This window comes from Vitis riparia, chromosome 5, assembly GCF_004353265.1.
Source record: "Vitis riparia cultivar Riparia Gloire de Montpellier isolate 1030 chromosome 5, EGFV_Vit.rip_1.0, whole genome shotgun sequence".
Taxonomy (NCBI): Eukaryota; Viridiplantae; Streptophyta; class Magnoliopsida; order Vitales; family Vitaceae; genus Vitis; species Vitis riparia.
This window is the reverse complement of record NC_048435.1, coordinates 1,877,738-1,893,754: the sequence shown is the minus strand read 5'-3', so window position 1 is coordinate 1,893,754 and position 16,017 is coordinate 1,877,738. Positions and strand designations below refer to the sequence as shown.

The 16,017-nt window shown below is 36.9% G+C and overlaps 1 protein-coding gene across 5 annotated transcripts; it reads left to right on the top strand.

Moving 5' to 3' along the window:
* Window positions 1–4,462: 4,462 nt before the first annotated feature.
* On the top strand, window positions 4,463–12,739 carry LOC117913956 (DEAD-box ATP-dependent RNA helicase 46). 5 transcript variants are annotated; one of them, XM_034829093.1, is made up of 9 exons: window positions 4,463–4,633; window positions 5,576–6,788; window positions 7,373–7,639; window positions 8,020–8,088; window positions 8,682–8,951; window positions 9,053–9,403; window positions 10,672–10,949; window positions 11,168–12,231; window positions 12,321–12,739. In XM_034829093.1, the coding sequence occupies exons 2-8, from the start codon at window positions 5,589–5,591 to the stop codon at window positions 12,228–12,230; spliced, it is 3,498 nt and encodes a 1,165-aa protein (XP_034684984.1). In that variant the 5' UTR covers window positions 4,463–4,633; window positions 5,576–5,588; the 3' UTR covers window position 12,231; window positions 12,321–12,739. The 5 variants fall into 5 exon arrangements, with proteins under 5 accessions (XP_034684984.1, XP_034684983.1, XP_034684981.1 ...); XM_034829091.1 differs by having other exon boundaries at window positions 4,468–4,633; window positions 12,367–12,739; XM_034829092.1 differs by having other exon boundaries at window positions 4,464–4,633; window positions 5,560–6,788; window positions 11,168–12,739.
* The last annotated feature ends 3,278 nt before the right edge of the window (window positions 12,740–16,017 follow it).

Here is a 16,017-nt window from a genome sequence, read left to right as displayed (position 1 = left end):
AAAGAGTCGTAGCCCAGACTCCAGAATGTTCCAGGGGACATTGTTTTAAATAATGAAATTTTGAGTGAGATCGGCAAGCCAATTTTCAAATATATATATATATATTTCTTTTTCATTTTCATTTTTTTTTTTTGAAAAAAATAGTAATAAGAAAAGACGCTTTTATTGCAAAATTCAAAAACTATAATATATAGGATTAGATCAAAACCAACAATCTCAAGCAAAGTATTTGGAAAGTATTTAGGGGCTGTTTGGTATACAAAAATATATATTTTGTTTTCATTCTTATTTCTTGATAAAAAAATTTCATTTCTAATATTTGAATGAACAAGGAATATAATATTAAAATGATCATTTGTTTCCATTCTAATATTTAATAATAATAGGTATAAGAATGAAAAAAAAAATTGACTTACCTTTACACATAATTTAAAATAAATTTTCATTTTTATTTAAAACAAAATTTGAGAGTTTTTTGTTATTAAATAATAAGACTAAAAAAATAGTCTTATTATAAGATGGAAAGACAATGAGACTTGATAAATGAAATATAAGGGTAAAATAGTAATTTTAGATTATTTTATATTTTCTAATGAGAATAATGAATCAAAATACCACATATTTGTAATAAATTGAAATACCACTTATATATATATATAAAAAAAAAAAAAGACCTACTAAAAGATTTGAAAGTGCTTTCCTATGCTATATGTACTTAAAAAGAAAAAAAAAACATTATAGCATATTATCGAAAATATTTTCCAAAGTTTCCTTTTCGTCAAATGCTAATTGATTATTTTAATAAATGTCCCCTAAAAAAACTAGAAGTGCTTTTAACATAACCACTTTTAAAGTTTTGAAAGTGATTTTTTGTAATGCAATGTAAAAAGGGTTGGATTTTCCTAAATAAAATCGAATGTGGAGAAAATCTAAATGAACCAAGACATGGAAAGGTCCTAAATGAACCTAACCTCAGAAAACCGTTAAGACTTAAGATACTTGAGTAATATGGTTGAACAAAACCTAATGGGCCTAATGAACACTATAAGGTTTAGGATATGCCGAGATGTAGATAAAACCCTAACAATAAGCTCAAACAGTAATGTTGAATCAACCCATCGATTAACTAGATATTGGGCGATTACACAAGAAAAGACCATGACTACAAGGTCATCTAATTGTACCAACCTAATTGGACCTTATCCAAAAGCTAGCACAATTGGGTCATGTAAGCATCGACTTACTTAGTTAACATCGGGCATTCTCATTTGTCCATGGGTTGTTACTTAAACAACTTTGATCAACCAATGACATTCACAATAGCCTTTACACAACCTAAGAGGTTGGAGTTCACTTAACCTATTAAGACTTTACTCCTACTACATGACCATGGCTAGGTCAATAACGGTAATTGAGTCAAAAAATAGAAGATATTGTTCATACCCCTTGCACTCTAATCCATCACCCATGCTCGACTTCACGATTTACACTTGGTATTGAGATTAAAGCTTTAACTTAGAGCCAATTTGTTTCGTACAAGTCTTCTTGGACAACTTTGAACTAACTTGATCATTAAAAGGACATAGGTGGAAACCTCTTTATTACCCTTGTTTACAATAGCTCATGCTATAGTACTTAGTCAATCCATTCAATCACCAAGCAATAGGACAAATATGTTGTTGAGCTCATGGACTAAAAATATTGGAAATTATTAATGAAATTTTATCGTTAAAATCAAGTTTCAGTTGATACAAAATTGATAATGAAGACTTGGTTGGTTAGACTATGTTTTGCTAATTTTTTGGCATCTATTTGAGAAATTTGGATTTTTCATGATTTTTCGATATAGCATGCTTAGGCTTACCTTCTCGATATAGAATTTCAAAATTTTAAATCACATGCATGTGTATGTTTTTTAGCCTATCCAATAGAAAGTGTACAAAAGAATAGAATTTGACCAGGTTAGAGTTCTACCTAATTAAAAACAAAGCTATAATATATAGAGATAATGGTGTAAGGCGATTACCTGCAAATATGTAGTTCCTATCCCGCTTGTCAATAAAAGGGCAAGTCTTAACTGACTTTCTCGCTAAACAACCTAAAGCCACTCAAGAGGAGTACAACTGCCTAGAGGGTTGGTGGACTTTATGTGTAGACAAAGCATCTCATGCCTTTAGATCTGGATTGGGACTGACTTTGTAGATGCCTAAGTAGATGAGATGTATTGGTATGCATATCACCGATGCAAGTAGAAGCATGGGATCACAAAAGACTTTGATATAAAGCCATGGCAAATGTGGAATAAATAAGCACATAACAATACTCATTTGTCATGATTCAATTACGAAATATCTCAACTTGTTTTCCGTTTCAAGCTTGCCTAAAAAAAAGTGAAAACGATGGTTAAAATCCATTAATAGAGTCTGGCACTGTTAAAGACAAAGCTATAATTGTAACGACCCACTCCCAATCATGTAGATATTTCCGCTTTGGACCCAAATGGACCCTCACAACTTTAAAATGTGTCTATTTGGTTAAGAGGAGTTTCTACATATATAGTGTCAGGAACATTCTTCCCTATCCGATATGGGATATCACAAACACACCCCCCCATGCAGACACAACGTCATCGTTGTGTCCCACAAGATTGTAGGGTCAAACAGACAAACACCCCTTATGGAGCCAAACAAACCCCCACACCGGGGTCGGAGATCGGCTTTGATACTATTTGTAACGACCCGTTCCCAACCGTGTAGATATTGTCCGCTTTTGACCCAAAAGGGCCCTCGCGGCTTTAAAACATGTTTACTTGGTTAAGAGGAGTCTCTACATATATAGTGTCAGGAACATTCTCCCCTATCCGATGTGGGACATCACAATAACATACAAAAATAATGGCGCAAGGTAGTTACCCGCAAATAAAGGAAAACGTGTGGAAAGTTAAGGCAAAATATCCATTATACCATGATAAATGCTTTGCAGTTAAGCTCTTCAAGCGTGATAAAAAAAAAAAAGAAATAAGAAAAAGTCTTTCTTAATTCTCCTATCAATTGTTGTACTAACTTTGGCATCATAAATGTCTCATTGGGTACATTATGGGTTCACCTTCTTTGTAGGGATGTGTAGTGATTGATGGACGGTCATCGATTGACTTAGCGAAATCAACATTGGCATCATTTGTGGGAAATCTTTTCTTTTTGAAGTTTCTTTTCACTCTCTCTGTCTCATAAAAAACTTTGAAAGATGGCTAAAACCCCATTGCTTAGTCAATTTGTACTAGTGCGGCTTCTCTTAGCTCATTTGCGCAATCAAGGCTAGCTTCTTGCCTCGTGCTATGTTTCATATTTGTGGTAGGTTTGAGTGCGAATCGTCTCCAACTATTAGATTCTCAATTATAATTGATCAATCCTCCTTGCATGACATGGATTGTTGGGAGGGCTTCCTCCTAGTGGGTCTTCTTGGGTATAATTGAGGTGAACCTTCTTTGCTAGGACGTGTAGCGATTGGTGGGCAATCATTTATTGACTTTGCAAAATCAACAAGAATTTCAAAATTTTAAACACATGTTGGGGTTTGAACTCAAGATCTCTTAATTGCAATCAACACTAGGGCAAGTTGCCCTCGTGTAATAAATATAACTCTTATTTTATAATTCTACTAATGGTTTTTTCTAAAGCTTTTCAAATAGAGTTTTAATAAATTAATTGATTTTAATTATCTTATTTTCAAATAAATGAAATTATTTTATTTTTAAATATTATTTAACTAATTATTGATGTTATAAAAACATTATGATAAAGTATTTTTATAATTAAACACATGATATATAAATATAAACTTATAATTAACCATCGATATATTTTTACATTTTTTTATTAAATTTCTTTTTTTAATTTTTCCTTTCATTCCTTCCCTTTTATTTTTTTTATTTTTCTTTGTCAATTTGGACAAAGGCTACAAAGGTCACATTCAAAACTTTGAAAGTAAACGAGGGAGAAGTCCACGTTAAAAACATGACGTTAGTCTTGGGCTTCGGGTAGGTTTGGCTTTGCTCATGGGCCTGCTGCACTTCGATTTAAAGAAAGGAGCCCAGTCCACATCAAACGCGTGACCACAATCACGTCATAGACACTACCTCACCCTATACTTCCCCAGATATTTTCAGAATCCACTTTGCAAGTTTGCCTACACTTTTTCCCATTTTTGTCGAGCCCTTCCTTTCCACGTTGGAGATTAATCCACAGCACCATAGAATCGATCGGGACCGTCCATTCATCCAACTCAGTGTCCATGTATACCCAGAAACTTCTGACCATTAGATTCAAATTAGACCCGCAATCATAACCGTCTAATTCAATGGTTGGTACATAGTCCCTGGTGTCACCTCTGGATTTAAACGGCGCAGAAGCGATCCTACACCGAGCGTTCATGGTGGATCCTGGACCGTCGGATCAGACGATAAATTCCTCTTTAACCCTAACACCAAGAGAAATTCTCCTCTTCCTCTCCTTCGAATCGAGTCCGAGTCGCAGAAGGCTGGTGTCAAGGTCACGCTCTTCTGCAGCTCGTCTCCAATTTGGGGTTTTACAGAGAGAAACCATCTCTGGAGCGATCGGAGAATCGAGTTAAGCGTGTACGTATCAGGTGATTGATTGTGTTTAGGTTTTCTGATGGTCTGTTTTTTTGGCGAAAAAGGGAGGGAAAGAAATGAAAAGATTTTTTTTTTTTTGTTTGGATGGTTGATAAAACTGTTTGGTTCAAAGAAGCAAAAATTGTTCAATTGTGTGGCTCAATGGAGTTGAGATTTTCGTTTTTCAGAAACGTATATAGAGATGTGATACGAAATCGTAGTTTGATTTTGTTTGATTTATTTATCTTTCGGATTCTTAGCAATTAGACGGTGCGGGTTTGTTTTCTAGGGTTTCGGTTATGCTATTTGTGTTTTATCGACAATGTGCACTTGATGTTCTCCGGGGTTTATGAATTGCTAGGAATTAGCTTCTTTTGTTTCTTTTCGTGTGTAATCTTTTATCTAGGTTTTGCTTCGGCTATATCGGCTGTATATGATGTTTCCAGGGGGGGTTTTCCCGTTGTTTGAGCATCATTCGTTGCTGGTTTCTTAAGTTGGCTTTAGTTTTTTTATCAATCTTGACAGATATGTTAGAACGTTTTCTTCTATGATTTGTTTGGTGACGAACAAATATTTGGAGATTCGAAGAAAATAGTGTTTGAAATTTTATGTTTTGTGTTGCAATTCTTTACCGGAAAACTGACTCCAAAATAACGAAAATCTATTTTTACGTCCAGTTGAGTGGCGCCTTTAATTTTCTTTGCACCCAAATGGTGAAAAGTTTGAAATTAAATGATATTGCATTAGGATTTAACATAATGCTGTGTCACGACTTTTGGCTGATTGTAGTTCTGCTTAAATGGATTCTGGATGTTTCATTTGCTGGTTACCTCTTTATATTATGTAATGTTTGTCATTTATATGATTGTAGATGAATCTATTGTATCAATGGATTGAACATCTAGAATTTGCAGTAATAATGTATGCAGTTATATATTATTGTAGATAATTATTCCGAATGGCAACTGCGGAGCCAGCTCCTAGTTCCCTTGGTCCTCGGTATGCTCCCGATGACCCCACTCTTCCAAAACCTTGGAAGGGTTTGATTGATGGAAGCACAGGCCTTTTATACTACTGGAATCCTGAAACCAACATCACCCAGTATGAGAAACCAACTGCTTTGCCTCCACCATTGCCCCCAGGGCCACCTCCTGCTGCTGCAACTCCTAAGCTGGCTCCAATTCCAGCGGCCCGAACAATGCAAACAAATGGTAGTCTAGCTCACCATGGGCAGCAAATGAATCAAGCCCAACAGCAGCAGGGGCAGCAAATGATGCAAACCTCTCAGCAGCAGGGGCAACAAATGAGCCAGTTTCCTCAGCAGCATGGACAACTAATGTCTCAGCAGCAGGGTCCACAAATGGCTCAATCTGTGCAACAACCAGGTCCACAATTTGGACAAGCTTTGCAACAGCAGGGGCAACTAACACCACAGCAACTTGGGCAGCAAATAGTGCAGCATCCAGGGCAGCAAATGCTATCACAATCACTGCAGCAAATGCCCCAACAGCCAAGTCAGCAATTGCCTCAGCAGCTTGGGCCACAAACACCACAGCTGCTTGGGCAGCAAACACCACAACATGCAGGCTCACAAATGGCACAACCACAGGTGCATCAATATGCTCATCAGCAGATGCAATATAATGTATATCAGCAACATGTGCCTCCACCAGGGCAACAAAATTCTCAGCAGCAAACTCAGCATATTGCACAGGGTCCACCATTTCAAAAGCAACAAGAATTCAAGACCGGATTCCCACAGAGGGAAGAAATTGATTTTCACCAAGGAAGCCAAGTTGGATTTTCTCCATCACAAATTCAACAGACTGGCACCTCGTCTGCTCAAAACATGCCAGCTGGAGTCAAGTCCTTTCAGATGCCCCAATCAGGTGGTCAGACGGGTCAGGCTCAGCCGTTCAGTGGTCCTTCAGTCAGTATGCAGCAGCAACATGATCCCAGGTTTCAAAATCAGATGGGTCCAGGAATGATGCACAGTCAGCAGCCTAACATTCCTCCGGCTGGATTAAAGAGGGGATATGATGAAAATCCACGTGGAACAGCCGGTAATGATTATTATTTCAGTGCTAACAAGGAAGTGCCACTTTCAGTTTCGCAGCAGCCCAAGCTTGCGGCAATACCCTCAGCAAGAAATCCTCAGGTATGATTGGTTATTTCTAATTTTATGTCATTTTATTTCTTTTCTACTGGCCTACTTGTAAATGGAATGAAAGGGCGACCTTCAGTTTGTCAACCCATATAGTTGGGAGTTGCGTTTCTGATAAAAAAAGAAGAGTGGTGGGGTGGCGCAGTTGCATGTGGGAATCATAATATTAATTTTTCATGGGAGGAGTAGCAGAATCCATAAAATATAGGTAGTTATGTTTCAATGTTTGCATTATCATACATTGGAATTGTCTTGCATGGAAGGGCATTCCTTAAAGAAAAATGATTTATTTTCTTCATATGCATTCACCTATGACTCTATATACCTTCTTCCTGTCATTGGCAATAATCTTCTCTGCTTGTTCTTCTTTATCCCTTTTTTCTGTGACATGGGAATGAACCCGTCCAAAGAAAACTAAAGAAGTGTAGCACACTTGCATGATGAAGTTTTTCTTTTCTAAAGAAGGATACTTCTATGCTATGCATATAATACATGTTTTGCTTTCTCACTTTTCTCTAATGTTTTGATTTAATTTGTATCTGTTGAAGACATGCCATTGTGTTTCATTCTGAGTGTAGGCTATTGCTGATGATGTTGTTGCTCTTCCCTACCAGGAGATGAGGATGGGTGGTGTCCCAGTTCCGAATGTTCCCCCTGGTCATGCTGGCGGATTGAATGCTGTAGCAGGTCAGGCCATGCATAACATGTACAGCCATGCAACTGGTGGTACAGGATTTTCAAATAATGCTCTGATGAGACCTCCTTCAATGATGATTGGATCTTCAGATATTAGCACTCTCTCGCCAGTTGAAGTTTACTGTCAACAGCATGAAGTTACAGCAACGGTTTGTGTTTTAACTTATTTGAGTTGTTAAGCCTGTGTTTATGGATATAAAAATTGGTGCTAGGTTTAATTTGTATGGTATATAACCTTCCATAGTTGGGTCAGGTTTTTTTTTTTTCTCATTTCCAAATGAGAACTTTTCTTGGTTAGGAAAAAACGTGTGAAAAATAAGAGAATGAGATGAGTAGTATTTGGGTAGATAAGGAGAATGCGTATTTATTCTTTTACATGGGAAACTATTTTGGTTGTCTTATTTGGTGATTAATTTAAGAAGCATGTTGTTTTTAATCACTGTTAATTCTGCTTTTATATTTTTGGCTCTGTAGTGTTTTTGGTTTGTTATGAATTGATTATGACTAATTTTTTAATTAAATTCCATAGGGTGAAAATGTGCCTCCTCCTTTAATGACCTTTGAAGCAACTGGTTTCCCTCCAGAGATATTGAGAGAGGTAAGTTCAACTTGGACTGCGATTAATTTTTCTGTGCTGGGGGATAGGTAACCAAACATTTGGATCCATTCCATTCCTTTTTCATGCCATTGGTTTTCATTTTCCTTTTTTCCTTTTTTCTTTTTCTAGTTACTTTTGAGCTTATCAGTTCTCACTTGTCGCAGGTGCGATATCTGCTCCAGAAGGAGGAGCATATGTCGTACGCTGCACTGCTGTTTGCACACATACATGCGCAACAACTATTCTGACTTTTGGAGGCTGCAAAATGGACAGTTGGAGCCTTTTCTTGAGCATCTTCTAGAAGGGTGGTTGCCCCTTCATCCAAATCACACCTGATGTGACTGGGATTTCTTGCTTATGGGCTCTGCCTGTTGTGTCTTAATTGCCCTTTTTGTTGCCTCGAGTTGCTTCAGTAAGCAACCATATACCCATGGGTTTTTTGAGCTATTTTTTTCTTGGACTATATTTTATTCGATGTAGGCTTATATTATATTTTTTTCTAATCTACTCTCAATGATGGATGGGAATTTCTACCTGATCTGCTTGATTCTCTTGCATGTCATTATCTATATGTAATTTTTATTTTGTTTCAGATATATTCGGCTGGTTTCTCTTCTCCTACACCAATTCAGGCACAGACATGGCCAATTGCACTACAGGGTAGGGACATTGTGGCAATTGCCAAAACAGGTTCTGGGAAAACATTGGGCTATCTGATCCCTGCCTTCATGCTTCTTAGAAGGCGCCGTAATAATGTACAGAATGGCCCAACTGTGATGGTTTTGGCTCCAACCCGAGAGCTTGCCACACAAATACAAGACGAGACCATCAAGTTTGGCCGATCTTCTAGGGTCTCTTGCGCGGTATGTCCTATTAGCTATTTCCTCCGTGGCCATTATCAAATTATTCTAGTTTCTATGCATTTAAATACTGTTTCATCCTATGACCCAACTACTTGTTTTAGTGCTTGTATGGTGGAACTTCAAAGAACGCTCAGCTAAAAGAACTAGATCGAGGAGCAGATGTTGTTGTGGCAACTCCTGGTCGGCTCAATGATATCCTTGAATCGAAAAAGATTGACCTTGGGCAAATTTCACTCCTTGTGCTTGATGAAGCAGATCGAATGTTGGATATGGGTTTTGAACCTCAAATCCGTAAGATTGTTAATGAGATACCTCCACACAGGCAAACTCTTATGTATACTGCAACCTGGCCCAAAGAAGTGAGAAAAATAGCAGGTGATCTTCTTGTTAATCCTGTTCAAGTGAACATTGGCAGTGTTGATGAACTTGCTGCGAACAAGGCTATCACACAGGTAAACTTTTACTTACTACTTTTGTTATTGTCTAAAAGATGCGATAGATTGATTGGCGATCGATTAAGTATAATTTTATCATAAAGCTGAAGGGAGTTATGTTGAACTGGAGTGTGAGCCATGTTGTCATTTGTTCTTTTTTTCTCCCTTAATGAGCATCAAAACTGAATAACAGCTCTTTAATACTTTTTTATTTTATCACTGTTTAAGACTCAAATACGTGCACTTGAGTAAATTCTGAAAACTAATGGCAGTGCTTTTGTCAACCCAGATTATCATTGTCTCTGGGAGATGGAACAAGCTTTAATTGAAACGCTAATATTGGTGCTATAATTTATTGTAACTTGTTTTGTGTCGTAACTTATTTGGTATAGTCAACCTCTATTTCAATGCAAATATGATGGTTTCTGGTGTGCATAAAAGGCCAGTTTGATTGAGTTGACGGACTGAAGAAAATCAGTGCAGTAATCAACAACATCTAGCTCCATTTTTCTTATGAACTCTTTCTTGAAAGAGGCTTGGAGTTTGGTTAGATAGAGCATATTTGTAGATTGGTAGATTGGTAGTATCTCTTTCTTGAATGAGCTGGGGTGGAGTCGGGTCCATGAGCAGTATTCTTGTATGTTATGAATTGGAGGAAAAAGCAGCACATAGAAAAACCTTTGAAAGGTTTAGATAGGATTCCAATGATGATTGTTGATGATTAAGGGCAAGTCAACTTTGCATTACCATAATATTTGCATGGGGTGGAGTTGGGTCCATGACCAGTATTCTTGTATGTGATGAATTGGAGGAAAAAGCAGCACATAGAAAAACCTTTCAAAGGTTTAGATAGGACTCCAATGATAATTGTTGATGATTAATGGCAAGTCAACTTTGCATTACCATAATATTTGCTTTGCATGCTCCTTGGAGTTCTTATAGTTTCAAATCCCATGCATATAGAAATCTTTGTGTATTGTTTTGTTTAAAACGATGTCATTTGATTCAAACTATTAGCATTTGACATGAATCACTGATTTGATCATTCAATTCTGAGGCAGAGATTTTAAAGACCGGTTATTTTTAACTATTTTTGAGTCGTGAATTCTCTTAAAAAGGATATAATAACCTGTGACTTTTCTGTTCCCTCTTGACATTTAACATTGTCCAGTAGCCATTCAATCTTGAAATATTCTGCACATTGTGCATATCACTCTGCATCTTCTATGTTCGCACTATTTTTTCTCCAACTATTTACAAAGTAAGAATTTTGCATGAACCTGCAGTATGTTGAAGTAGTTTCACCAGCAGAAAAGCAGAGGCGCTTGGAACAGATACTTAGATCCCAAGAACGGGGTTCTAAGGTCATCATCTTCTGTTCCACAAAGAAGTTGTGTGACCAGCTTGCACGTAGCATTGGACGTAACTTTGGGGCTGCTGTAATTCATGGAGACAAGTCTCAGGTGGAGAGAGACTGGGTTTTGAATCAGTTCCGCAGTGGAAAGTCCCCAATCTTAGTTGCCACTGATGTTGCTGCCCGGGGACTTGACATAAAAGACATAAGGTCTGTTCTATGCACTTTATTCCCCTCTACTGACCTGGCAGAAAATATTAAATGAGAAGGCAACAAGATTCAGCGTTTGGGGATAAAGATCTCAAACCTTATTTGTTAACTGCCTTTTATGTAGTTTCTTTGCAAATTTCACATCATTATATATGCTATTATGTTTGATTTTGTTGGGATTCCCTTTGTCTCATTATCTTGGGGTTTCCATGCCTCAGGGTCGTAATCAACTATGATTTCCCAACTGGAATTGAAGATTACGTCCACCGAATTGGACGAACCGGGAGGGCTGGTGCAACAGGAGTATCATACACATTTTTCTCTGAACAGGACTGCAAATATGCTGCTGATCTGATTAAAGTTCTGGAGGGGGCTAACCAGCGTGTGCCTCCCGAAGTGCGAGATATGGCTTTGCGCAGTGGGCCTGGTTTTGGCAAAGATCGCGGTGGGGTGAACCGTTTTGATTCTGGTGGTGGTGGTGGGCGTTGGGATTCTGGTGGCCGTGGCAGTGGCATGAGGGATGGAGGCTTTGGTGGCCGTGGCAGTGGCATGAGGGATGGAGGCTTTGGGGGCCGTGGAGGCATGAGGGATGGAGGCTTTGGAGGCCGTGGTGGGATGAGGGACGGTGCTATTGGTGGACACAGTGGAAGAAATGATTTCTTTTCTGGCCGTGGAAACAGGGGGCGTGGATTTGGTGGTCCTGGTGGTGGTAATGTTGGATGGGGCCGGAATGAACGTGGCTTACATGACCGCTATAGCAATATGGATGGACGTGGACGTGGCCGCGGCCGGGGGCGGTTTGATAATAGAAGAGATGTTGCAGATAGGAGTAGAGGCCGAAGTTACAGTTCTAGCCCTGAAAAGGTTCGTACATGGGGTTATAGCAGAAGCAGTAGCCGTAGCCGAAGTCGAAGCAGGAGCAGGAGCCGAAGCTGGTCCCGCAGCCGTAGCCGCAGTCCTAGGCGGAGTCACAGCCGTAGCCGCAGTCCCAGAGGCAGCCGCAGCCCTGGACGTAGCCGCAGTCGCAGTCGAAGCCAAGGTTATGACAGATATGAGAGGTCACATGACCGACATTTTGATCAGAAGGACCTTACACAGCCTGAAGCCCAGGTTCCTCCTGAATCAACGATGTCTCCCATGTCACCAGGCACTCAGGCATTTCCACCACAGGAATTTCCAGGAGGTGACCTTGACGCACATCCCCCAGTAGTAGAAACTACTGAGCAAGGGCATCCACTAACTGGAGATGAATCTTTCCATCATCCAGCACCCGAACCCTAAGGTGTGATACTGATCTTACCATTTTCCCCGGACAGTGTCCACTTTCCATATATTCAATGGTATTCTTCACTTGCACTTATATGAAGACAGGGTTCATGTGGCGATAATATTTATAAAGTTGCGGGTGTGTCTGAAGGTACATTACAGCTGGAATATGGAGTCAAGCAGGTCAAATTGCTGCTGTTGTGTGAGGGTAAGACATATTTTGGATGATTGGGGATAATTTCTGAAGGTTGGACTTTGGACCTTAGGTTAGCTTGGAAACTCTTTGTTTTTTTTTTTTTTTTCCCTTTTTCACAAATAGAGGACCTTTTTCTGTATTCATCTGGTGGTGGTTGGAATTGAGACTGGGATGGGTAATCATGGTGATTTTAGTTACTGGTTTCTTGCGCAGAATTGTGTTAGTGGATATAATGCTGCCTCTTGACTCCCTTAATGTGCTCATATTCTCTTGACAATATCATCATGAATTTTTTACATATTTTTTAAAGAGATAATTCTGAATCTCATTCTTCTGTTTGACTAGTAGATATAGTAAATTTTGAATATAGTGTGCTGTTTGTTGTTATTGTTATTGTTATTGTTTTTCCATTATGCTATTAAGCATATTAATTAGCAGTTAGTGATTCAGTGCCTGGTCCAGCTCTAAGCTGATCTCCCTGGCTAGATCCTGTATCCTTTTACCTAATCCAACGCATTGCTTCATCTGGATTTCTTCAAAGCCAAAGGAATCCAGAACTGTAGATGATTTCAGTCTATATGACTTCATTGGTTCCAGCAACCAAATTATTATACATGGGCAGCCAGCTTTTCTATCATTTTATTTGATTCCTCTCATCTTGGTTCATTGCCTTATTCGAATTGTTATCTCTAGGGTTGGATTTTTTCTGATTCCTCCCATCTTCAAAAACTCTTTTTCACTTCTTGGGTCTGTCTTAGTTTGATTTTTCTTGATTCCCATTGATCTGAAACAAGTTAGACTAGCTATATTCTGGCCAAATTGCTATTGAGAATTGTGATTCCAGCTGGAATCAGCATTCTCCAACTTTATTCTGGTTATGATTATTAACACCCATTATGGTTAGAATATAGCATTTGAACTTTTGTGTGTTTCAACCATGAAATCATGGCTGTAGGCTTTGAACCCTCTCTCTCTCTCTCTCTCTCTCTCTCGTTTCTTTTTGTTTTGTTTTTTTTTAATTAGAAAATCGCATTTTGGTAATACGGATCAGAAAAATTCGCATATTTATTATAACTCTCTAATTAATGATAACGCCCTTGTAGATGCAAGTTTATCTTTTCTTTTCTTTTGTTTTTTTTCCCAATTCTAAAAATCGCAACTCTTCTGGAAAGGAAAGCACTATCTGGAACACTGTTGAGTTGATTTGTAGGATGATTATATGCAGTTTGATTTTTCAGGGGGAAAGGTCAACAAGGTAAGACATGGCTTAACAAACACATGATAATTGGAGTGAGGGGAAAGATATTCTGGTTTTAAAAGTTAAGAGAGGGGAACACAATTCTTTTCTTAAAAAAAAGAAAAGGGCTTTGCAGAATCTTAAGAAGAAAAGCAAAAAAATTAACCACCACTTCTTCTTTGCCTCTTTACACACTTTGTTCTTCTCTCTTCCCCTCTCGGTCTTATCCCAACTGCTAGTATCCTCTTTTCTCTTTTCTCCTTTTTCTCTCTTTTGAAAGGGTGCTACTTAATGCGCTTTCATCTCATGCCTGTTTTTTTTTTAACCTTTACTTTCTGACTCTTTTATTGGAATGCTTTCTTCCTTGTCGCATTATTCCCATCTTCCATTCTTGTTTTCATTAAGATGGTTAGAAAATGTTTATGCAAGAATGCCTTAGTTGATTAGGAACATGTGCATTATTCTTTTTTTGTACAGGAGAAATTATGGTAATATGTCAAGATTTTTACTCTTTTACTCGGTGTATAATGTCACTTTGCTTAAAATTATAGCTTAGAATTCATACTGGGCTTAGTAATCAGATTGGGTTTCCTCATATGTCAATCGATTTTAATAAAACTAAAGTGATGTTTGTTTTTTGACTTTTCAATTAAAAGTAATTTATTAACATCAACTAACATAATTAAACTAAATTTATTGATAATAAGTTCATTTTAGTTATGTTGGATAATATCAACAAGATACTTCTAGTTGATTTTGACTTTTTTTATTCAGTCAAAAAACAAAAATGTTTCAGCAAATGTTTTTTCTCAAATGCCAAGCAAAATAAATACTTTTCCTTTTTCTCTAAAGGGTTTGCTCTTCTTTCTCCTATCAATCCAATGGAAGGTTCCCACTAGTCTCACCTGCATGACATTAACATGTGGTTGATAGAGATTGGCCTCCAAGGCTCCAACTCATTTGGCATCATCCTTCATGTTGTTTTCATCAAATAATCAAATAGTATTGATTAGCATTTGATTAGATTCTTTCTAATGAAGACAACTACATTTTGTTTTTCATGTAACCTGAGAAATTTTCAATCAAAGCCAATCCTCTTTTGCATTAATGCTTTAGTAATAGACTCAGGGAGGCTCTTCAACATATTGTCAATCATAAGCATAGTCTGATTTAAAATTGCCTTTATAATATATCCCACTTTAAATTCACCTTTATATTATTTTCAAATTGCATCTTGACTTTTACAAACCCCTTCAATTGATGATAGAAACTTTTTTCTTTTTCCTATGCTCTACACCTCAAATTTATTTTATGAAAATTCGAAGTTAATATGAATATAATTTTGACAAAATTACTTAATTTTATACTATTGATAGTACGGACAGTAATTTTAAGAAATGTTTTTTAGTTTTTTTAATATTTAAATTTTTTTATCTTTCAAGTATTATAATGATAAAAAATATTTTTTAAAATCACTGTCAAATACATTATTATTATGATTAAAATAATTAAATTTATTTATTTTTATTTTTTAAAATATTATTTAGAATAATCATAAAAAGCGCACAAGGACAAAATACTTATATGCCACAAGGTTCTAGTATCAATATACCATATACTTAGATATTAAAAAATATATATAAATGTGATCATTTATCAAATTATCATGTTATATAAGAAATATATATATATATCCAATTAATGGTGAGGTTTTATTAAGTTTGTGCTTATGTTATTGAAAAATTATTAATAATCCTATTTTTTAAGGTTATGTTTAGTTATTATAAAGTATTAAAAAAAGAAAAAAATTTATCACATTTGATTGTCATATAAAAAATATTAAAAAAAAATAAAATATAATTAAGATTAATTTCCTCGATTTTTTGGAGACTAAATATATTTTAAAGGGGATAATTCAAAATTATAAATGTATGTGAATGATGCTATCATGATTTTCCAATATTTTCTAAGAATCCATATGTGAAAGCATATTCAAAAATCTTTGACCGGTGGACGAAATACTAAAAAAAATAATGTAAGAGAATTATGAGATATGGACATTTTGAAAATTCATATAGCAAATTTTTTTTTTTTTTTTTTTTCCTTCGATAAAGCATCTTTCCAAACATGGGGTGAATCAAAACAGGCCATGATCACCCCATTTGTCAACTTCCAGAAACGGCTTTGTAACTCAACGACGTCGTTTTATCTGTACCCCATTTTTCGTCGCCACAAGAAAAGTCAAAAAGAAAAAGAAAAAACCACAAATGGCAGCCTGGACATTCCCGTAGCCTTTCGGGGGTACTTTCGTCATTTGATTTGAACATATAAACTTCCCCAAAACGCTTCGTATTGGGCTTGGAATCTCG